At 35.4% G+C, this 24,693-nt stretch overlaps 1 protein-coding gene across 1 annotated transcript; it reads left to right on the plus strand.

The window, feature by feature from the left end:
- Positions 1-2,213: 2,213 nt before the first annotated feature.
- Positions 2,214-14,077, plus strand: CYLC2 (cylicin 2; the record flags this gene model as incomplete). The annotated part of the gene is made up of 6 exons (XM_080668316.1): positions 2,214-2,230; positions 9,776-9,816; positions 11,322-11,443; positions 12,833-12,964; positions 13,256-13,715; positions 13,800-14,077. The coding sequence occupies 6 exons, from the start codon at positions 2,214-2,216 to the stop codon at positions 14,075-14,077; spliced, it is 1,050 nt and encodes a 349-aa protein (XP_080524442.1).
- Between the last annotated feature and the right edge of the window lie 10,616 nt (positions 14,078-24,693).

The raw sequence follows: 24,693 nt of genomic DNA on the forward strand, positions 1-24,693 counted from the left end.
GGTCGCCAGGGGGTGTGGCCGGCCTGCAAACCACCACAGGCCCCTCGCTGAGGCCATCCCACGCCCCAAGGGAACCCCCACCCTGATCCGAGACACCCTTCAGGGCAAACCAGCTGGCCCCCACCTGTGCACCAGACCTCTATCCTATCTAATAAAAGAGTAATATGCAGATAGACCATCACTTCAACATACAAGATGGCTGCCCCCATGTGGTCAAAGGTCCTGCCCCCATGTGGACACAAGATGGCCACCACAAGATGGCCAGCAGGGGAGGGCAGTTGGGAGGAACCAGGCCTGCAAGGGAGGGCAGTTGGAGGTGATCAAGCCTGCAGGAGAGGGCAGTTAGGGGTGACCAAGCAGGCAGAGGAGGGAAGTTGGGGGCGACCAGGCCTGCAGGGGAGAGCAGTTGGGGGGGACCAGGCCTGCAGGGTAGGGCAGTTAGGGGTGACCAGGCCTGCAGGGGAGGGCAGTTAGGGGAAAACAGGCTGGCAGGGGAGCAGTTAGGCATCAATCAGGCTGCCAGGGGAGTGGTTAGGGGGTGATCAGGCTGGCAGGCAGAACAGTTAGGGGCAATCAGGAAGGCAGGCAGGCGAGCAGTTGGGAGCCAGCAGTCCTGGATTGTGAGAGGGATGTCCGACTGCCCGTTTAGGCCCAATCCCAGTGGGCTTAAAACAAGCAGTCGGACATCCCTCGAGGGGTCCCAGATTGGAGAGGGTGTAGGTTGGGCTGAGGGACACCCCCCCTCCCCTGTGCACGAATTTTGTTCACCGGGCCTCTAGTCTATATATAAATAAAGAGATCTCAATTTTAAATCAAAAGAGAGGACAGAGTTGTTAAATCTTGGAATAATGATGCCTTTGTAATTCTACCTGCAGACTTCTATGTTTAAAGAAACAGACTTGAATTTAATACCTCTTTATGCCAAACAATAATTAACAAAATTAAAAATATACAGTGTTAATTTCCTTAATGTTTCTTGTATTCTTATGAACTAAGTAGGAAAAGGCCATATGAAAGCAAGGGTAGAAGGCAATCATCTACAAGTTGGGAAAATAGCTCTCAATAGAATTCAGTATTTTGGGGCACTTTTATCATGAACTATGCGAAAATCAGCCTGTAGTTTAAGCCATCAGCCTGTGATATTTTATTACGGCAGCCTGAGCAGACTAATACACTTGTAGATATTTTAAATATATTTGATAAAATGTCATCTTCATTTTTTTTTAAAAGTTAAATTAAAAAAGAGATGTTTACTAACTTGGATTAATAGTAACCAATAGTGTAAAGGTTCAACAACTGGCCATTCAATGAATCAATTTGCAGAGAGCCCAAACACATTCTTTAGAAATTTAGTAACATCCAGAGACTCTGAGAAATCGATGGTGTTACTATTGAAATCTCTGTCTCACTTTTTGACTTAGCCATATATTTTTCATGCTGGTTTCTGAAATTAATGACCATATGACATCTTGTGAATTGAAACACTTTCTGAAGTTCTAACACTAATATTTTAAAAGGTCAATCTTTATAAAAAAATGCAATTTAACTCCAACATTTCCTGTAACGTTGGATATTGTGACTTAGTGTATTCCTTATGAGAAAAAAATCAGTTTAAATTCCCCCAAAGAGATATAGATAATGGCAATGTGTCAAATACTACTCTGTATAGTAATTACTTTCATCTATTAGTGTGGTGGAGTGGTGGGTGGGGTAAAATTATCTAACTCAGGTTTTTAAGTAGGTAATTTTAATAGGCATCCAGCCTTTTAAAAAAGCTTGTATCTGTGAGCAACCCATTAGGTTAAGATGGGAAAGGGCCATATTAAGTTATGCAAAGGATTTAACAAGAGTCACATGGATTTCAGGGAAGATAGGATTGCAACTGATTTTAACAGATAAATACTGAGATTCATCCTTTTGTCATATCAGTTAATAAGTTAAAACTACATGAAAAATTGAAACAAGTATTTTTAAGATGTTAAATCAATGGGTTATTTTTGAACTATCAGTAGTTATTTAGTCAGTAATAACGAGTGAGAGTAAATACCAATCTTAGACTGAATATTAGAGACTATGAAAACACAAGTAAAAGTGGATGCTTTAGTTTTTCCCCTTTAACTACTAGTACTCTTGGCTTCTTTATGATGTCACTTCTCAACATCACTAACTTGAACTTACAGTGCTTAGGTCCTGGCAAATGATAGGTGGGGATAATGTCTGTACCAAGATTGTAAGTCCTCTTTTCAAATTTTATGTTTTAAAATAAGTGAAATGCTCTGGTTAGCTTTACATTTATTCTTTTAGTGTAAAGAGATGTTTGTTACATTATTATCATGCCATTGATAAACAAGACACATTCTCAAGCAACATTATAGGTTGTTTTGATCCAAGACTTAACTAGTTCATTCACTTTAGTGACATGGCTTTAGATAAGTCTTTTTCAATGTGATTCTTACTTCATTTTTTTTTTGTCATTGTATTTTGGAACATAAGTCTCGTTAAGGTTCATTTGGAAATTTATGGGAATTAAAAAAAATATCACAGTGACTGGAAAGTGCTACTGACCTTTAGAAGGCCTGGGTCAAGGGTACCAAACCTTTGCTAATAAGTGGGGCAGCCCAAAGAATACCATCTAAATGCAAATTGTATCCCCATTGAGAAATACTGAGTATACAGAAGTAGTTTGCAATAAAAGAAGATAATCCAGAATGGGAAGTTTGATTGCAGTTATTTCCTAATGTTTAATTTATTTTGTGTTAAAATGAGATAGAGGAAGAAAACCTTTCAATTATGTCTTGTTTTATTTTTTTACTGTGAATACACTAAACAAAGGCAATGGCATGAACTCTAAAATATAAAGAAAAGTGTAACTGGGTTTTCTTTGGACAGTACTGTTAATGGAAAGATAAAACACAAATCTTAAAAATAAATACTAATAAATAAAACAGGCTTCCTCTTGGCACTGGTGCCTACTTCATTACAACATAATGAGCACACTTCAGTAAAAGGTTTGAGGGTATTTGTCATAATCACTTTAGAATTGTTGACCACTACACAGCAATCTATGTTAGGATATATAACATGACAGAACTATTGTAATTACTTTAAAGTGTTTAAGCATAATAATATATTGATGACATTACTATTATCATGATCATTGCATGGTTTTAAAAGAACTTCACCGCATGGCTAAACATTGTTTTTAGTTTTATGATGTTTTCTTTATTTTATTTTTCTGGGGCGATCTCAAATCTCTTGTGCTATTGTAGAAGGAAAGTGGTTAAATTCATAATCAAATGGCCTGATTGTTAGCAAATGAAGTGCACACAAAACCGTTAATAAAAATTCATATTTCCCTGGGTTCAATTGGTAACTTCCAATTCATTTAACAGAAAGGATGAAATGCAGAAAATTTTTGACCTTTTCTTTCCTCTGAATTCTAACAATGACAGGACCTTAAGTTTAGACTTACATGTGTTATTGCCCTGTAGTTGTAGTTGATAAAGAAAATTCTCTTCTTTGAGCTCAGTTCCCCCCTCCCCTCTACTCCACTTTAATATCTTTATTTGTCCAATCTAACAACTCCACTCAATGGCTTCACCCCTTATGGCCTTTGCCTCTAACTCAGGTATGTCACTCAACTCAGTCCTTTCATTCCTAATATTAAATTGTAGGTCTAAGACTTATGAAGGACGTGGGAAAGGTTTTCATAAATATTTGGCATCATATGTGGAGAAAAACTTTTTAAATTTCCAATGTTAGCTTCCAGATCTCATATCCACTATACATTTTATCTTTTTTTACATTGAACTGCACTAATAAGGACCTGCCTTACTATCTTGACCTAGTTGATTCACCTTGATACAGAAGGTTTGTAAACCTTGGAGCTATTGACATTTTAGGCAGGATAATTCTTTACTGGTGTTTAGAACTGGGAGTGGGAGTTGCCCTGTATATTTTAAGATATTTAGCAGTATCCCTGGTCTCTACCAACTAGATGCCAGGATCAGCATGCAAGGGAGCATGGACACAAGCCCACACACAATTATAACCAAAGATATCGCACCTTGTAAAATATCCCCTGGAGAAGGGCATTCAAAATAAATCCAGGTTGAGAAACATTGCACAAACAAATGTTAGAAAACAAAAGGAAATTCCACCATATCACACAGTTATCTCTCAGCAAGATGATAGTAATGTGGCAACTGACCTTTGCCTTTATGTAGAGACCCCTCTAGCAAATACAAGAAGAGTAACTTAGGCCCCAGTCAGTCCTTGGAAAACTTCCTGCCAAGACCTTTACAACCTTAGTTGCCACACATCTGTTACAGAATCTAAAAGTCCAAATCCTGCTGGCAAGATATCTTGGGATATTCAGATATATATTGTGGGCATTTCAAATGAAACTGCAGAAAATATCACATTAATGAGAGCCCTTGTTCTTTGAATTTATTACACATTTTAAAAAAACTATACAGAGATATCCTTAAAGGCCAGAGTAAATGTAGGTGTGTTTTGTACTTAGATTGACATTTTTCAAACTAAGAAAACAAAGGTGATTAATTAAATGTTTACCCCTTAAAAAACAACTTTTTTCATTGGTAAGTGATAAAGTTCCCCATGTCTCCTACTTTGGGATCTCAACTATTTACCTAGGAAAACCAAAATCTAGCTTCCCATTTTAACATTTCAGAAAGCTGACAATGAATACCTTCATTACTTACAAAAGCTCACAAATACTGAGACATCTTGAAATGATTGAATGTGTGGACCTGAAATGAAGGCAGACCTTGTGGCTTATGCATGCCATTCCATTTCGTTTAAGATGAAGTATTAGCTATTTGTTTCCTTATATATGTCCAGAGACCTTAATTCAAGAACTAGTTGTATTGACATAATTGCTGCATTTTTTCTTCTTTTTGAAGTAATTAAATTAGACCATGTTCAAAGTCATGAGAGACTTATTTTTAAAGGGTGCAAATAAATATATATTTATATAAAAATGATTTCAAAATTAAAAAGATACACTAAGAGTTATTTTTAATAAGAAACTTCAAAAATTGAATCAAATGCATTCTGGTTCTAGAAATTTTCTTGAATGTCCCAGAGAAGCAAGGGAGAGATGCTGCTACCAGAAGAACCAGACTTAAAGGAAAAAGTAGGAAAATGCTCTCTAGTTCAAAAAGATTGATTTAATTTAATTGCATATCGCATCTGTAAATTTACATTAAGGTATTTGAATTATTGTTATTTGGGCATCCTATGAGCTCTTCTCAATAAAAATGAAAGTGATGTAAATTTATTGAATTATCACTAACCCTATCTTAAGAAATATAAATTTTCAACCACACCATTAGGCTAAATTGTGCCAGTTTCCCACCAATCCACTCTGCCCGTCTCCTACAGATGGCTGTTAAGTTACAAGAAACAGTATTTCCTATTCTTAAAATCATAGAAATTAAATTGTACAGTATATACTTTTATGTTTCTGATATTTTCTCCTAGTATTATATTACTTTTGGATTCATCCATGTTGCCATATTTGCATATATCAGTAATTCATTTTCTTAAATTGCTGGGAAGTATTTCATTACATGAACATATCACAGTTTATGCATTCTCCAATTGATGAATATTAGGGTTACTCTAGTTTTAGGTCATTATGAATAAAGCTGCTACCCATATTTTGTCCAATCCTCTTTGTAGACCTCATGGGTAAACTACTAGTGGAAATACTAAATCATACAAAGAACATGCGTAAGTTGAACTTTATTTAAAAATATCAAATGGTATTGCAAAGTTGCTGTACAATTTTTACACCTACCACCAATGATGAATATGTCAGATGCTCACAGAGTTGCTGATAGTTGATGTAATTATTTATTTTACCTGCTCTAGTGGGTATAAAGGGGACATTCTAATAAGAATATATTTTTCCCTGAGAAAAAAAAAATTAGTTTTCTTATACAGGTCTTACATATATTTCAAAAAACTTATCTCTAAATATCTTTATGTTATTGCAAATTGTATTTTTTTTATATTTATATCTTGCCATTTCTCTAGTTATAGAAATGTAGTTTATATAATTAGCCTTTGTTTATAATAATAAAAGTGTAATATGCTAATTAGACCTGAAGAAGCTGGGTCTGCGAGGGAAGCCGGTGCCAGCAGCTGGGGGAGGAAGGCCTACTCTTTCACAAATTTTGTGCATCGGGCCTCTAGTATCATATAATTTTACTAGAGGCCCAGTGCACAAAATTTGTGCACAGGCGGGGGGTGTCCCCTCAGCCCAGCCTGCACCCTCTCCAATCCAGGACCCCTCGGGGGATGTCCGACTGCCTAAACTGGCAGTCGGACATCCCTCTCACAATCCGGGACCGCTGGCTCTTAACTGCTCACCTGCCTGCCTGCCTAATCGCCCCTAACAGCCTCTGTCTGCCTGCCTGATTGCTCCTAACTGCCCCCCCTGCCGGCCTGATCACCCCTAACTGCCTCTGCCTGCTGGCCTGATCACCCCTAACTGCCCCTCCCCGCTGGCCTGTTTGCCCCTCATTGCCCACCCTGATGGCCTGGTCACCCCACGCAGCCTGCTGCTCCGTCATTGTGTGAGGGCATCCTGACCAATTTGCATATTCCTCTATTATTAGTATAGATTACATTTCCATAAGAGCTCTAAAAATAGTATTTGTAGATGTGATTGTATAGTCTATTTACTCAATCAGGTCTTTTGCAAAAATAATTTTACTTCTTCCTCTCCAATTGTGATGCTTTTATTACCTTATGAAAGAAAATAGGGTCTGGATTACAATGTTGAATAGCAGTAAGCATCCTTGCCTTGTTTCTGATCTATAGAGGAAAAACAGTCAATATTCCACCATTAAGACTTATTTTAATAGTATCATCTGAACACATTTTATCCATTTAAGGAAGATGCCTTCTATTCCTAGCTTTCTTAGAGTTTTTAATTATGAATGGAAATGTTACTTTTTATTTCAAAAATTATCCTACATGTCTTGAGATAATCAGATAAATTCTTGTTAGAATGATTGCAATGGTTGATATATATATATATATATATATATATATATATATATATATTAAACCAACCTTACATATCAGACAATAAACTTCAATGATCACGATGTATTAGCCATTTTACATACTTTTCAGTAAGATTAGTTAACAAGTTAATGAATTTTTGTGACTAAGGCCAAGCAAACCTGAACACATTTGATCTCATCTAATCTCAGAAGGAATCTTGGTGTCTGTTAATGCAGTATATTAGTTTAGAATATTCATTTTTGGTAATGTCTTTGAGGGGTTTTGGAGTCAGGGTTTTTATATTGGTCTCAAAAATGAATTGAAATATCTTTCTCCTTCCTCTTGTTCCTGAAAAACTTGTGTACAGTATTTTCCTGAATGTTTTTATTTAATTTATCAGTAAACTGGTCTGGGCCTGTGCGTTTCTTTCTCAGAAGGTTTTTTTTATAATGAAATCAATTTATTTAATAATTATAGAGCTATTCACATTTTTATTATTTCATCTTGTGCCAGTTTTGGTAAACAAACTGAGTTTTACATGGAGCTCATCTATTTCACTTAAGTTGTTGAATTTATTATCATAAATTATAAATGATAATCCTCATTATTCTTTAAAATCTATATTATGAAATCTGTATCTGTACTAATATTGGAAATTTGTGTTTTCTCTTCTTCTTCATCAGTCTTCCTAGGACTTAAGCAATTTTAATAATCTTTAAAGAAAAAAATCCAAATTTTTGAATTTCAAATTTGCTCTAATTTTGTTTACTCATCCATTGATTTTGACTTATAGCTTTATAATCTCCTCTGTATAACTTTTGATATTTTCCTAATTATAAAACAGAGATTTAAAACACTGATTTTAAGTTTTTTATAATATGGAATTAAAGCTATACATTCTACTGTATGAACTGTACATAGTATTCCACCATTTTCAATATATTATTGTTCACTTGCTTTTTATTATAAGTATGCATTGTGATTTCTGTTTGATCACTGGTTATTTAGAAGGAACTGTTCACTTTTCAAATATTTGTGTTGTTGTTACATAACATCGAGTTAGCTCAGACTCCTTCCTGAAAACTCTATGAATGAGTGATGTCTACAATGTCCTATCCTCAGCAGCCCTGCTAAGCTCCTGTAGACTCATTCCTATGGCTTCTCTTATGGAGTCAATCCATCTCATAGTTAGTCTTCCTCTTTTCCTGCTACCTTCTATTTTTACCAGCATTACTGCCTTTTCCAAAGAACCCTGCCTTCTCATGAAGTGCCTGGAGATGGTCAGCTTCAGTTTTGTCATTTTTGCCTCCAGCAATATTTTGAGCTTCATTTGCTCTAGGACTCACTTGATTATCTTTCTGGCAGTCCAAGGGATCCGTAAAAGCTCTCCTCCAACACTATATTTCAGATGAATCAAATTTTCTTCTATTCGGCCTTCTTTACTGTATCCAATTTCTGCATATTTTCTATATTTTTGTTATTGATTTTTAATTCAAGTTCTTGATGATCAAATAATATGTCCTATATATTATACAGGGAATTAATGGACAATGCCAATGTATATTTTTAAATCTCAAATTTAATAATATTATTTCATAAACCTGAAATATTTCCTCTTTCAGAGCTTTTAGAAAAGAGAAGTTCATAACCGTGTTTGGACTTCAAAATTTCTTCAGCATTGTATAAATATACATTGGTTAGATCCAAACCCAGATATTCAGATATAGAGGGGCAAGTAGTTTTAATGCATGTCCTCAGATAAAAAAGAAACAAAACTAGAAAAGCAAACCAACAACCCGCCCCCACCAGATCAGAAAATTACTCAACACATCCTAAATTGTATTCAATTATTTCATTCAACATTTTTAAAGAATGAGTTTTGAAATGTGACAGGTTTTATGTTGGGAGCTAGAGCTTTAATGTAATTATCAAGAAACTTAAAAACAAAGTAAGCATGCATGTGTGTGTGTGTGTAAGACCATACCCACTCATGATCAACAATGACTCTATTTCTATAGTATAATGGGAAGACGTAGAATAATACTTAACTAATAAATAAAAATATTTGCCTCCATTACAAATATATTAAAATTAGACTATAACTATCCCTTTTTTTAGACATATGCTCATATAGTACTACAATAAATGGAAACTTATAAATGTAAAATACTTTGCAACATAATTTTCTCATATTTTCTTAGAGAATAGATGAAAAATCAAAATCCAGGTCAATACTGTGGTGCGCACGAACACACACACACACACACACACACACACACACACACACACACTCACAGACACATAGACATTGAATGATCTGGATTTAGTTGAGTTCTGAAGATACTATGAGGAGCTGATTTTACTTAAGCATAGTGTTTTCAAAGTGCTGTCCAAGTTAAAATTCAATTGCAAGTAGTTTTGGAGCATGAGGTGAGAAAACGAATTCAATCATGGTTTCACAATTTTAAAAATGTCTGTTTTATATATGAAAAGTTGATACTTTTTTTTTCTTATGCTTTATTCCTGTTGTTTTAGCTCTGTTGAAGTTTGTCCTAAAAATATATATTCTCATCTCTGTTTTTCTGGGATCAAATAATCTTACCTAATAATACAGATATGAGAATGCAAAGTATTTCCCTAGTTGGTGGAGGCAAGTGCTTAGGCATAATAATGGCAATAAAATAGAGTGATTTTTCTATACATTAATTGAAATCTTTCCCTCTTATTTTAATAGCCAAAAACTAAACTATGGGTCATATGATAATTACATCCCAGGTAAGAAAAAGTTCAATATATATATATATATATATTTTTTTTTTAAAAAAAAAACATGTATGATTAATTTAGGCATAAGGAATTATCTCCCATTCAAAGTGATAAAGCAATAGCTGTCATGGAATATTATTAAAAAATAACTTCTTTTTCTCCAAGCACCTTTTTCAAGGGCTCTGTAAATACCTTCTAAAGATATTTTGTTCTAAATCTAAAGTAGATTAAGCAACTATGTATAGCAATATGAAGGTGGATAGATTTACATATTAGAAATCATTCAATCAGATAATCGCACCATTAAAAGGCAGTGTAGAAAACTGGATAAACAAGTTTTCACTCATGTCAGAAATGTCTTCTACTACATTTATGATAGATTTTATTAGGGTTAAAATTGACCAAAAAATTCATTAATTGACAAAGCCAGTCAACCTTGTGTTGGAAGACTTCTTACATCAAGTGCTTTTCCCTCATATACTGATCTTAATTATGCCTTTCATTCTATATATTTTCTCACTAATCCTGCTTCTGTCTTTAGGAGATTCACAGGACAAGTCTATTTTCACTTATACATAATATTGCTGCACATATTCAAATACAGTGAGGATATCTCTCTCACTTACCTCATTGGTAACCTTTAACTATTTCTATTATAGTTTGCAGGTGACTTTATCCTCCCAGTCACAATACTGCAGGTAGCCTTTATTTGTCAATTTCTTCATTAATATGCCCCCTATAACAATGCAGTTTTGGGGTATAATAAAATTTACTTTTGCAGCTTGGAAAATTATTACTAAGAAGATCTAAAGCAGTGATTTTCAACCTTTTTCATCTCATTGCATATATAATATATTTTTTGCTGATCTGACCAAAAAAGGTTTAATTTTTATTAATTCACACCAAATGACAATTGTTATATTGGCTATTGTCATATTTTTATTTGGCAATCTAAGGAAAAAGAGGTCAGTGCTCCTGACTATATAGTCAGGTATTGCATGTTTTAAAAATTCTTGCAGCACACTATTATGCCTGCTGTGGCACACCAGTTGAAAATCGCTGATCTACAGCATTAGCATTTAGATTCAATCATATATTTCCTGAACATTTTATAACAGGTACTGCACTAATTACTTTGAAGGATACAGAAGTAGTTATCATAATTTCTGTTCTCAGTAAAATTGTGCTCTAACCAAAAGAATATAAAGTCAAAATCTAGACTGGATTAGAAGAAAGATTAAAATAAAGTAGTAAAACGGTTTCTTTCCATTTATCTTACTGTAGTTTCACAATCGTTATTTTATATAGTTTTCTGTAAAAGTGGGAAAAAACAGAAAAATCAAATTTTATTTCTCATATTAATAGTAGAGGATTTCAAACACTATCAAATAAATGAAGACATAATTTTAATTATTTGTTTCTTCATTTACATGAAATGTAATACCTTACTGTCATATTAGTTTTAATGAAATGCTATTTTTCTAAAGTTTATGTTTAATGCTTTCTTATTTTAGTCAGTGAATTAAGCAAAAAATCATGGAATCAGCAACACTTTTCCCTGGCATTTCCCAAACCACAGCGGCCAGGAAAAAAAGTGAGATCAAGACCTTCCCAACTACAAGATAATGCAGCTTTAGTGAGTATTTTAAAAAGTGTCACTAGTAATAACCTTGTGAAAGCATGTAGAGTCATATGTCTTTACAGATCATCACTGGCTAATGAGATTTATGTGATGAAGGAAATATTTTATATATTTACCTTCCTTTGTGGCTATTTAATACTTCAAATGAGGCTAGGGTAACTAAGGAACTAAATTTTACATTTCAATTCAATTAAACTCACACTTGTCTTTTAGATGTCATTAAACAGTACAGTTAAAGGTAATTCAAATTCTATTTGAAGACAGTGGATATATTTATTAGTGTTTCACTGTACAAAAGTTCCCCCTTATTCCATATTAACCATTTGTTCAGTAAACCTACATTATAGAAAATAGGTGTCCAAAATGACAGAAATCTGTATATCCTAATGCTACAAGTAGTATGAACATTCAGAAAATATTACCCTGCTGGAAAGACTCCCTCAAAATCTTTATACTCTGATGAAGTTTCAATGTTTCCTCATTTCCTGTAATATAGAATTCAGGATTCTGAATTTTGGAACATAAATATTTCATAAGGTTTCCGGAGTCATCATGGAATATAAAAATGTTGACAGAAATTTTTTTACAAGATAAATATATCATCAACTCTTGCTTATTTTAGGAAATGTATCCAAGCTATAGTGATGCAGGTTTCTTCTGTGTTTGTTTGTTTTTTTCTTCCTTTATTCAATTTATTTTTCCAGTGTTTGTTAGCATTCCTTCCATTTTTTTTCAATTAAGCTTTTGCAAATATTTGGTTACAAGTTGAAAACAAAATGCACCATTCTGAACAAATGAATGTGCACTGCATGGTACAGCTTTCATTGTTGCAGTTTCCTATCTGATGATACCCAATTTTTATCTTGCCATGTAGAAGGCATGTCAGGCTTTTACTGTTAAGCACAGTTAGCACTGTAAATTCTAGAGACCTTGAAGGTAACAATAGAGATCATGATCTGTCTGAACATAAAATTATTAGGTATTAGAAAATAGTTTTTGAGTTAACCTCAAAATGGAGGCTAGGCAAGATATTTAAAGAATCTCAAAAAACACAGAGTCAAAGAACAAACAAGCCCGCTCCTGCTTGTGCAGAGAGATTCCGGTATGTCATTAGTGAGTGAAGGTCTGTACCACTTTTAACATACAAGATTGCAGGAGTTATAAAGATACTCTAAATTGAAATTAGATCCAAAATGAGACATGACTACCCATTCAAAAAATAATGACATTATAAACACAGAATAAACTATAAAATCTGCAATTTATTTAATACTCATTAAGATCTAAAATTTTTTCATGATTGAAGTTAAATGTATTCGGTATCTGGTTATAAGCTGTAAAACTAATGCAAGCTATTTATCATTATTCTAATCAATACTGCAGAGACCTAATGAAGACAAATTAAAGGGAGGTTATCAACGACCATTATGGATGCACCGTTCTTTAATGCAAATTTCAGAAAGACCATCTGTCTATTTAGCTGCCCGGAGACGGCCTCCAACTCATGGCCCAAATGTAGCGGCAGCTAAAGAAGGCAAGAAGGACACATTAGAGTCAGACACTGAATCCGCAGTTTCACAGGAGCCAAAAATAACTAGGAAAGATTCAAAAAAAGACAAGGGTTTAGAAACAGAAACACCAGGTAGCAAAAAAGATAGAAGGTCAAAAGAGATCAAGGACTCAACTACAGAATCAGAAGCTGAAAAAGGAGACACAAAGAAAGATACAAAAAAAGATAAAAAAGGTTCAAAGAAGGGCAAGGGGTCAGATGCAGAATCAGAAGAGGAAAAAAGAGAACAGAAGAAAGGTTCAAAAAAAGAAAAGAAAGTGCCAAAGAAGGACAAGGGGTCAGATGCAGAATCAGAAGAGGAAAAAGGAGAACAGAAGAAAGATACAAAAAAAGAAAAGAAAGTGCCAAAGAAGGGCAAGGGGTCAGATGCAGAATCAGAAGAGGAAAAAGGAGAACAGAAGAAAGATACAAAAAAAGAAAAGAAAGTGCCAAAGAAGGGCAAGGGGTCAGATGCAGAATCAGAAGAGGAAAAAGGAGAACAGAAGAAAGATACAAAAAAAGAAAAGAAAGGTTTAAAGAAGGACAAGGAGTTAGTAGCTGAAGAACCAGGAGAGGAAAAAGAATTGGTAAAGAAAGGTTCCAAAAAAGATAGGGGTTCAAAGAAGCACAAGGAGCCGACTGAAGAACCTGGAGATGAAACAACAGATGCAAAGAGCCCCAGTGACAAAGAGGATGAATCAAAAGACAAGAAAGAAGGCAAGAAAGAAAGAAAGAAAGAAGGAGAGAAAGAAGGCAAGAAAGAAGGCAAGAAAAAAGGCAAGAAAGAAGGTGAGAAAGAAGGCGAGAAAGAAGGCGAGAAAGAAGGCAAGAAAGAAGGCAAGAAAAAAGGCAAGAAAGAAGGCGAGAAAGAAAGCGAGAAAGAAGGCGAGAAAGAAGGCGAGAAAGAAGGCAAGAAAGAAGGCGAGAAAGAAGGCAAGAAAGAAGGCAAGAAAAAAGGCAAGAAAGAAGGCGAGAAAGAAGGCGAGAAAGATGCCAAGGGAGAGACTGAGACAGAATCTGCTGATGCAAAAAAGAAGGGAAAGAAGGAGAAAAAGAAGGAGGGAAAAAAGAGCAAGTAGTCCTTGGATAATAACTCAAAAGCATATTTACCGAAACAGGTTAGTAATCTGAAACTGAATTTATGAAGAGGGAGCGGTTTGAATATTTAATTAAATACTTTTAAAAATGGGGTGAAGAACAATACAAAGACTCAGAAAATCTTCATAAAGTGTAAGAAAGATGTTAAGAAAAACTTAACAGATGATTAATTGAAGGAGTTGAAGATTGCTTATGCCTGTGCTAAATTTGGGGATATGAAGGCTTAAATGAAAGATACCTAGAAAGATTCAAATAACATACAAGTGAAGATGTAGAAGTTAGTGATACTGTATGAATATGCAAAAGAAAAAAAATCAATGAAGTCTTTGGTACAATTAAAGAATGAAGATATTGAACTCAAAGACTCAAACAATTTGAAGTCATATCCACGGTTTTAATTAAGAATCATAGGGATCATAAGAGGAAGTCAAATTTCAGAATGTCTACTTTCAAATAAATATAAATTAAAGGTAGCATTCCTCAAAAAAAGAAAAAGAAAAAATATTTATTTCTTGTGAAACTATATCACCGTCTCTGAAGTATAAATAGCCATAACCAGGTTCATGGATGTTGAATGTTCCATTTCCAAGCCAAGCTAAACACATTTGGTAAGCTTATTTTATTTTATTTAAAGCCAACTCAAATTAAACAAATGAACTAATTTATAGGTATAAATTGATATCATTTTTATAAATTCTGTAATCTGCTGGTTAGGTTTTGAACTAGAATTTTATCAAGGTTAGGCTTTCTCATTATTAGAAAAATTTGGTGAAAACACCAATAAATGAAGATTTTAAAGTGTCCATTGAAAGGTTAAGGGAAGTAGAATTATTTTTCATGAGGGTGAAAACTGGCCAATGTTATATGATAGCTTTAACAATTACTTATCATGAGGTGTTTTTTCTTTTAAATAGAAAATGGTGGCCAAATGATCTCCATTTAAAGAAGGAATGACATCATTGTTGTACAAATTACCAATGTGAATAAATTTAAAGGAGGTATATTAAATAGATTACTGATAAATTGCTAAATGCGTATAGAAAACCAAATTAAGCAGCAAAGAGTCTAATGGGGGAAATATCTACATATTATTTATATGTTAACTTTATATCTTCGTAACAATATTAAACTCTCTTGTGACCATAAGTCATATTAACATGAAGAAAAATAAAAAGCAACAACAAATGCAGACCCTTGGATAGAAAGGGACTCCTATCCCGCATGCTCTCCAAAGCTAGCTTTAGTGAGGTATAATGGTTTTGCCTGCTCTTTAAAGACCAGTCCCTGTCCCACTACATCAACTACCAAGAATTAATGACTACTGTATATCATGGTTTTCCACAAGGCCCTACCTTGCTGACTGACAGAGTCAGCAGTCAGAGCTGTAAAAAGAGTCAAATCCTGCCCCACTGTTCTTTACCTTTTCCAGGAAACCATTCTCCATCTGCTTACAATACAATTCTATATTCAGATTTTCAAACTTTTCTGGAAAATTTAGCACCTCCCTGAGGATTTAGGGAATCATTTGAAACCTTCTTTATCTCCAAAAAAAAAGCTCTTAAGATTATTCTCTAACATGATATTCAAAAGTCATATTTCAGATTAAAGTGTAACTCAGTGAAAAAACAATTGACTTTCTGCCTTTACCATTCTACTGAAATGCACTAGTCACCAAGAACTTCCATGTAGCCAATTCTAATAGCAGTCTTTTTATTGTAGCCCCTCTTCTCTCTTCTCTGTATATATTTCTCTAAGTTATTCCATCCATTCTCTTCTCTTTATACACCATTCCTATGGTGTTGAATCCTATTTTAAAGCCAGTACTGACTTACCACTCAGCTCCAAATTCATATGTCCAAATATTAAATTGAAGCAACTACCTGTCTTCCGAGGCATCTCAAAATTAACATGTCACAGAGACAATACCCCTCCATCAAAGCCTGGTTTCCCCCAAGTTTTCACTAGCTCCGTAAATGAAACTAACATCAAACTTGTGACTCAATCCAAAATTGGTGGGTCACTCATTATTATTTTGTCTTCACTCTGCTTATTTTTTAGTAAGTCCTACTTGACTACCTCCAAAATATCTGAATTGTTATATACTTCATTCCATTTCTACCACTTCCAAACTATAAGTGCAATCAGCCATTATCTTACTTGGAAACCCCAAAAGCAGCCTAAATGGAGGATACAGGTATATTTATGGCATAGATTGGAGAGTATATATTTATTTCCAAACTCTTTGAGTCATCAATTGTGTATGTTAAATATGTACAGCTTTTTATATGAAAAAAGTACATACAAATATACACACACATATATGCATACATATGCAAATATTCACATATGCATACAAACATACACACCATACAAAAGAAATCTCCAAACTGTCTTTTACAGTGGTTGTACCATTTTGTATTGCCACTAGCAATGGCTGAAGGTTCTTGTTGCGCTATACCCTCCCTAGAATTTGGTGGTATTAGTGTTTTGGATATTGACCATTCTACTAGGAGTGCTGTAGTATCTCATTGTTGTTTTGATTTGCATTTCCCTGATGACATAAAATGTGGAACATCTTTTCATATGCTTATTTCCCATCAAGTGTATCTTCTTTGGTGAGTTTTCTGTTAATGTCCTTGGCTCTTTTTTAGTCAGATTATTTGTTTACTTATTGTTGAATTTTAAGAGTTCTATGGATATAGTCCTTTATCAGAAATATCTTTTGTAAATATTTTCTCCCAGTCTGTGGCTTGTCTTTATTCTCTAGATAGTGTCTTTCACAGATCAAACTTAAAAAAAAAGTTAATGAAGTCTTTTTTTTTTTTTTTTTTTTTAGTATTAGTATTAGGGCCAGATGTTTTATCTTGGAAAGAGAGTGCAGTTGAAAAGAAAGGAAACAAATACAAACTACTGGTTATAAAATAAGTCATGGGATTGTAACATACAGCATAGGGAATATAGTCAGTCAAACTGTGATAACTATGTATGGTGTTAGGTAGCTACTGGACTTATATGTGATCACTTCAGAAGACATATAAATAACTAATCACTATATGGACAACTGAAACTAATGTTATATTGTATGACAACTGTGATCCTGTATAATAAAAGCCTAATATGCAAATCGATCGAATGGTGGACAGACTGGTTGCTATGATGTGCACTGACACCAGGGGGCAGACGCTCAACACAGGAGCTGCCCCCAGCCCACAGGCCCCAGGCCAGCCAAGGCAGGTGCCAGTGGGGACATCCTCCCTCAACCACCCCGCCAGTTGTCCCACAGAGGGAGGGGACTGGCAGCAGTGGTGGGGGGCAGGGCTGATGAGTGGGTGGTGCCAGGCTGGCCAAGGTGGGTGCCAGAGGGGGGCCCCCCGATCGCCCTGCCGGCTGCGGCTGCCCCTTGAAGGGAGGCCCTGATCACTGGCCAGGCCTAGGGACCCTACCTGTGCACGAATTTCATGCACCGGGCCTCTAGTTTTAAAAATAAATTTAAAGATCAGTTTTCTATTTTGATTACAGTTTGCATTTAACATTATTTTATATTAGTTTCAAGTGTCCAGCACAGCAGATAAACATATAGACTGTCCTAGCTACCCGCCCCCCCTCCCCAGATGTAGAGGTTACAAAGTGTTCCTTCCAATAATTCAAGTACCCACCTGGCACCATACATAGTTATTACCATATTGTTAACTATTTAGGGTAGAGCTGTTCTTTTTTTTTTTTAAATATATTTTATTGATACTTTACAGAGAGGAAGGGAGAGGGACAGAGAGCTAGAAACATCGATGAGAGAGAAACATCGATCAGCTGCCTCCTGCACACCTCCCACTGGGGATGTGCCCGCAACCAATGTACATGACCCTGACCGGAATCGAACCCGGGACCCCTCAGTCCGCAGGCCGACGCTCTATCCACTGAGCCAAACCGGTTTCGGCTAGAGCTGTTCTTTTTTAATTTTTTTTTCTTTATTGATTAAGGTATTACATATGTGTCCTTATCCCCAACGGCCCCCCCACCCCCTACTCACGCCCTCACTCCTCTGGTGTCTGTGTCCATTGGTTAGGCTTATATGCATGCATAAAAGTCCTCTGGTTGATCTCTCCCCCTTACTCCCACCCTCCTCTATCTTTCCTCTGAGGTTTGACAGTCTGATGGATGCTTCTCTGTCTCTGGATCTATTTTTGTTCATCAGTTTATGTTGTTCATTATATTCCAAAAATGAGTGATATTTATCCTTCTCTGACTGGCTTATTTCACTTAGCATAATGCTCTACATCTCCGTCCATGTTGTTGCAAATGGTAAGAACTTCTTTTTTACTGCAGCGTAGTATTCCATTGTGTAGATGTACCACAGTTTTTTAATCCACTCATCTGCTGATGGGCACTTAGGCTGTTTCCAAATCTTAGCTATGGTGAATTGTGGTGCTATGAACATAGGGGTGCATATATCCTTTCTGATTCGTGTTTCCAGTTTCTTGGGATATATTCCTAGAAGTGGGATCACAGGGTCAAATGGGAGTTCCATTTTTAGTTTTTGAGGAAACTCCATACTGTTCTCCACAGTGGCTGTACTAGTCTGCATTCCCACCAACAGTGCACGAGGGTTCCTTTTTCTCCGAATCCTCTCCAGCACTTGCCATTTGTTGACTTGTTGATAATAGCCATTCTGACAGGTGTGAGATGGTACCACATTGTTGTTTTGATTTGCATCTCTCTGATGATTAGTGACTTTGAGCATGTTTTCGTATGTCTCTTGGCCTTCTTTCTGTCTTCTTTCAAAAAGTGTCTATTTAGATCAGTTGCCCATTTTTTGATTGGGTTGTTTATCTTCTTTTTGTTAAGCTGCATGAGTTCCCTGTATATGTTGGAGATTAAACCCTTATCGTTGATATCATTGGCAAATATGTTCTCCTATGCAGTGGGCTTTCTTGTTGTTTTATTGATGGTTTCCTTTGCTGTGCAAAAGATTTTTTATTTTGATGTAGTCCCATTTGTTTATTTTCTCTTTAGTTTCCATTGCCCTAGGAGCAGTATCAGTGAAGAAATTGCTTTGGCATATGTCAGAGATTTTTCTGCCTATGGATTCCTCTAGTATTTTTATGGTTTCCTGTCGTATGTTTAAGTCCTTGATCCATTTTGGGTTTATTTTTGTGTATGGTGTAAGTTGGTGGTCTAGTTTCATTTTTTTTGCATGTATCTGTCCAATTGAAGAGACTGTCTTGACTCCATTGTATGTTCATGCCTCCTTTGTCAAATATTAATTGAGCATAATGATTTGGGTCGATTTCTGGGTTCTCTATTCTATTCCATTTATCTATATGTCTGTTCTTGTGCCAACACCAGGCAGTTTTGAGAACAGTGGCTTTGTAATACAGCTTGATATCTGGTACTGAGATCCCACCTACTTTGTTCTTCTTTCTTAAGATTACTGTAGCTATTCGGCGTCTTTTTTTATTCCAGGTGAATTTTTGGAAAGTTTGTTCTAGGTCTGTGAAATATGTTGTTGGTATTTTGATGGGAAGTGCATTGAATTTATAGATTGCTTTGGGTAGTATGGACATTTTGATGATGTTGATTCTACCAATCCATGAACATGGTATGTTCTTCCATCTGTTTGTCTTCCACTATCTCTTTTTTCAGTGTCGTGTAGTTTTCCTCATATAGGTCTTTTACCTCCTTAGATAAGTTTATTCCTAGGTATCTTAATTTTTCTGGTGCGATGGTAAATGGGATTGCTTTTTTAGTTTCTTTTTCTGTAAGTTCATTATTGGTGTATAGAAATGCCACAGATTTCTTGGCATTAATTCTGTATCCTGCAACATTGCCAAATTCATTTATTAAGTCTATTAGTTTTTTGATAGAGTCTTTAGGGTTTTCTATGTACATTATCATGTTATCTACAAATAAGGACAGTTTTACTTCTTCTTTTCCAATTTGGATGCCTTTTATTTCTTCTTCTTGTCTGATAGCAATGGCTAGTAATTCCAGCACTATGTTGAACAGGAGTGGTGAGAGTGGGCATCCCTGTCTTGTTCCTGTTCTTAGGGGAAATGGTTTTAGTTTTTGCCCATTGAGTACAATGTTGGCTGTGGGTTTGTCATATATGGCTTTTATTATGTTGAGGTATTATCCTTCTATTCCCACGTTGTTGAGAGTTTTTATCAAGAAAGGGTGTTGGATTTTGTCAAAGGCTTTTTCTGCATCAATTGATATGACTATGTGATTTTTATCTATTTGTTTATGTGATGTATCATGTTTATAGATTTGCGAATCTATATGACTATAGATTTTTATCTATTTGTACCATCCTTGCATCCCCAGGATAAATCCTACTTGGTCATGGTGTATGATCTTTCTGATGTACTGCTGGATCTAATTTATTAGAATTTTGTTGAGGATTTTGGCATCTATGTTCATGAGGGATATTGGTCTGTAATTCTCTTTCATTGTGTTATCTTTATCTGGTTTTGGTATTAGGGTGATGCTGGCTTCATAGAAGGAGCTTGGAAGTGTTCCTTCCTCTTGAATTTTTTGGAATAGTCTGAGGAGGATAGGTTTTAGTTCTTCCTTGAATGTTTGGTAAAACTCCCCTTTGAAGCCATCTGGCCCTGGGCTTTTGTTTGCTGGAAGCTTTTTGATGACTGCTTCAATTTCTTCCATAATTATCTGCCGATTGAGATTTTTAGTATCTTCCTAAGTTTTGGAAAGTCGTTATTTTTCTAGGAATGTGTCCATTTTCTCCAGGTTGTCTAGTTTGTTAGAATAGAGTTGTTCATAGTGTTTTTAAATAATCCTTTGTATTTCTGTGGGGTCTGTTGTTATTTCACCTCTTTCATTTCTGATTTTGTTTATTTGGGTCCTCTCTCTTTGCTTCTTGGTGAGCCTGGCTAGAGGTTCATCAATCTTGTTTATCCTTTGGAAGAACCAGCTCTTGGTTTCATTGATCTTTTGTATTGTTTTTTTTTTTTGTTGTTTTTTTTTTTTTTGGTTTGTTTTGGTCTCTATGTCATTCATTTCTGCTCTGATCTTTAATATTTCCTTCCTCCTGCTCACTGTGGGCTTTTCTTGTTGCTCTCCTTCTAATTCTCTGAGTTGTTGAGTTAGATGATTTATTACAATTTTTTCTTGTTTTTTGAGGTAGGCCTGTAGACCTATAAACTTCCCTCTCAGGACTGCTTTCATTGTGTCCCATAGTATCTGCATTGTTGTGTTTTTATTGTCATTAGTCTCCAGAATCTTTTTAATTTCTTCTTTGATCTCATTGATAACCCAATCATTGTTTAATAGCATGCTATTCAGCTTCCAAGTGTTTGAATTTTTTGGAATGTTTTTATTGTAGTTTATTTCAATATTATGCCATTGTGGTCTAAGAAAATGCTTGATATGATTTAAATCTTTTTGAATTTGGGGAGACTTTGTTTGTGACCCAATATGTGGTCTATTTTTGAAAATGTCCCATGTGCACTTGAGAAGAACGTATATTCTGTGGCTTTGGGGTGAAATGCTCTGAAGATGTCAATAAGGTCCATCTGATCTAGTGAGTCATTTAGAATTGCTGTTTCTTTGCTGATTTTTTGTCTAGAGGATTTATCCAGTGATGTCAGTGGTGTATTAAAGTCCCCTACTATGATTGTATTGTTGTCAATCTCTCCCTTGATGTCTTCCAGGAGTTTTTTTTTTTATGTATTTGGGTGCTCTTGCATTGGGTGCATATATGTTTATCATGGTTATATCCTCTTGTTGTATCAATCCCTTTATTATTATGAAGTGGCCTTATCTCTTGTTATGGCCTTTACTTTGCGGTCTATTTTGTCAGAAATAAGTACTGCTACCCCAGCTTTTTTTTCATCTCCATTTTCCTGAAAGATATTTTTCCATCCCTTCACTTTCAGTCTGTGTGAGTCCCTTGTTCTGAGGTGGGTCTCTTGTAGACAGCATATATATGGGTCGTGTTTTTTTATCCATTCAGCCACTCGATGTCTTTTGATTGGAGCATTTAGTCCGTTTATGTTTAAAGTTATTATTGAAAGGAACTTATTTGTAGCCATTTTTTTTTGTGTGTCTGTGTTCCTTCTTACCTTTTTATTTCTTCTTTTACACTAGTCCCTTTAGCATTTCTTGCATTGCTGGCTTGGTAGTGATAAACTCCTTTATCATTTTTTTGTCTGTGAAGCTCCTTATTTCCCTTTCAATTTTGAATGATAACCTTGCTGGATAGAGTATTCTTGGATTTAGTCCCTTGGTTTGCATCACTTTGTAAATTTCCTTCTATTCTTTTCTGCCCTGATGTGTTTCTGTTGAGACATCATTTGATAATCTAATGGGAGCTCCCTTGTATGTAACTTTCTGTCTCTCTCTTGCAGCTTTTAAGATTCTCTTTGTCCTGAATATTTGCCATCGTAATTATGATGTGTCTTGGTGTGGGTCTTTTCGGGTTGATCCTGTTTGGGACTCTCTGTGCTTGTGTGACTTTTTTCTTTGCCACATCAGGGGAGTTTTCTGATATTATTTCTTCAAATAGTTCTTCTAACCCTTGTTCCTCTTTCTGTTGTTCTGGCACCCCTATTATTCATATATTGCTTTGTTTCATGTTGTCCCATAGCTCCCTTAGGCTCTCCTTCTGTCTTTTAATTTTTTTTTCCAGTTGCAATTCAGTTTGGCTGTTTTGCTTCCCTGTCTTCTAGTTCACTAATTCGGTCCTCCACTTCTCCTAGTCTACTGTTGAAATTTTCCATGGTGTTTTTTATTGCAGCTATATCACTCTTCATTTCTTCTTGATTCTTACAGAAGTTGTTGATTTTTTCACCTATCTCTTCTTAATTCTTACATAAGGTGTTGATTTTTTCTTGCATCTGGTTTATGAACTCTATGACCCTTATTCTGAATTCGTTTTCTGACATATTGCATGTCTCTGTTTCACTTAGCTGCTTTTCTGGTGATTCCTCCTTTTCTTTCCTTTGGGGGTGTCTTTGTCTACCCATTTTTGGTCTCACCCACTGATCTAGATGTCGAGCTGTGCAGGGGCTGCTCCTTGGGTGGCAGTGGCTTCTCTGGCTGCGGTTGCTCCTCTGGTGGTTATGGTAGCAGCTGCTTCTCAGTTAGCAGCAGATTTAAGAAGTGGACTTGTGGAGTCTTCACTTGTGGGAGCCTTTTACCGAGATAATCTTCATGCCGAATTGTTTAAGCCTCTGTTATCCTGAAGAAGGTGAAATTGTTTGCACTGGGTTGCTGGTTTGATCCCCAGCCATGGTCTAGGCCAGTGGTCGGCAAACCGCGGCTCGTGAGCCACATGTGGCTCTTTTGCCCCTTGAGTGTGGCTCTTCCACAAAATACCACGGCCTGGGCGAGTCTATTTTGAAGAAGTGGCGTTAGAAGAAGTTTAAGTTTAAAAATTTGGCTCTCAAAAGAAATTTCAATCGTTGTACTGTTGATATTTGGCTCTGTTGACTAATGAGTTTGCCGACCACTGGTCTAGACGAGTTCCAACAATTACAAATTTTATCCCCTCCAAAATCCAGGGTAAAAAGTACTGGTGAAGTTTTCTGAGTCTTCACACGTAGTTCTGATTTCTGATCTAAGGTACTCAATTCTTCTTTAAGACTACTAGGAGCCCCTAAAAATGACTTTACTCATCAGTTTGGACCTGACTTATGGCAAAGGATGTTGGCTTTTTTTCCCAAAGCTCTATTTTATTAATCAAATTGGGTTATGAATTTGACTTAGAAATATCTGGAAATGATTAAAGAAAATAATGTCACAACTCATATGACATATAGGCTTTTGGCCATTAAAATAAAATGTTATAATAAAACAATATAAAAACCTCCAAAAATAAGAATATATTTTTTTCTAAAAAGTTTGTCTAATTCTCTAACTTTTAGTTATTTGCAAACCTTTTCTTCATGCCTAACACTAAGCAGCAGATCTGATTGGCTGTCTAAAACTCTAGATGAAACCTCTAATATTTCCTTAGTATCAAGGCCAAAGGGGAGGTGAAAAGGATAGGGGTTTCAGTCTAAGGTAAAGATCTACTAGTATGTTCAGAACAACTTTCTATTCAATAACGCTGCTGGATATTTCAATTCTCAGTTTAGACTTTTCATCACAAAATTTGTATGTGGAAGGTATTTTTCCAGTTTTACTAGTTAATTTTCCATTGAGTAAAATTTAGAGTTATAAAAATAAAATACAGATGTTAAAGAATTGTTAATTTTGGAGGCTTGTTGACAAGAGAATATGATCAAATCACTGCAAAGGCTTGCAGTGATGGTTCAAGATATTAAGATGTGACTAAAATCACAGAAGAAATACCATAAAAATCAAATCAAATCTTGTATTTAGAAACAAATAGGTTCTGAAAGAAATGTGTGAGACCCCTGGACTCCTTATGTGGAAATGTAAAATGGTACAGATTATTATTTAGTAATTTCTGATATTAGAACATTCTATGAATACACAATATGACTCATCATCTGTAAAGGTATGGATATTTGAAAAATGTCTTTTTTCCTCTTTTATATGTGTGTGTTTGTGTGTCTGTCTCCCTTTATTTGTGTAATATTGTCAATATATATATTTTTTTAAATGTTCACGTGTC

The sequence above is a fragment of the Plecotus auritus genome, assembly GCF_963455305.1.
Source record: "Plecotus auritus genome assembly, chromosome: 5".
Lineage (NCBI taxonomy): Eukaryota > Metazoa > Chordata > Mammalia > Chiroptera > Vespertilionidae > Plecotus > Plecotus auritus.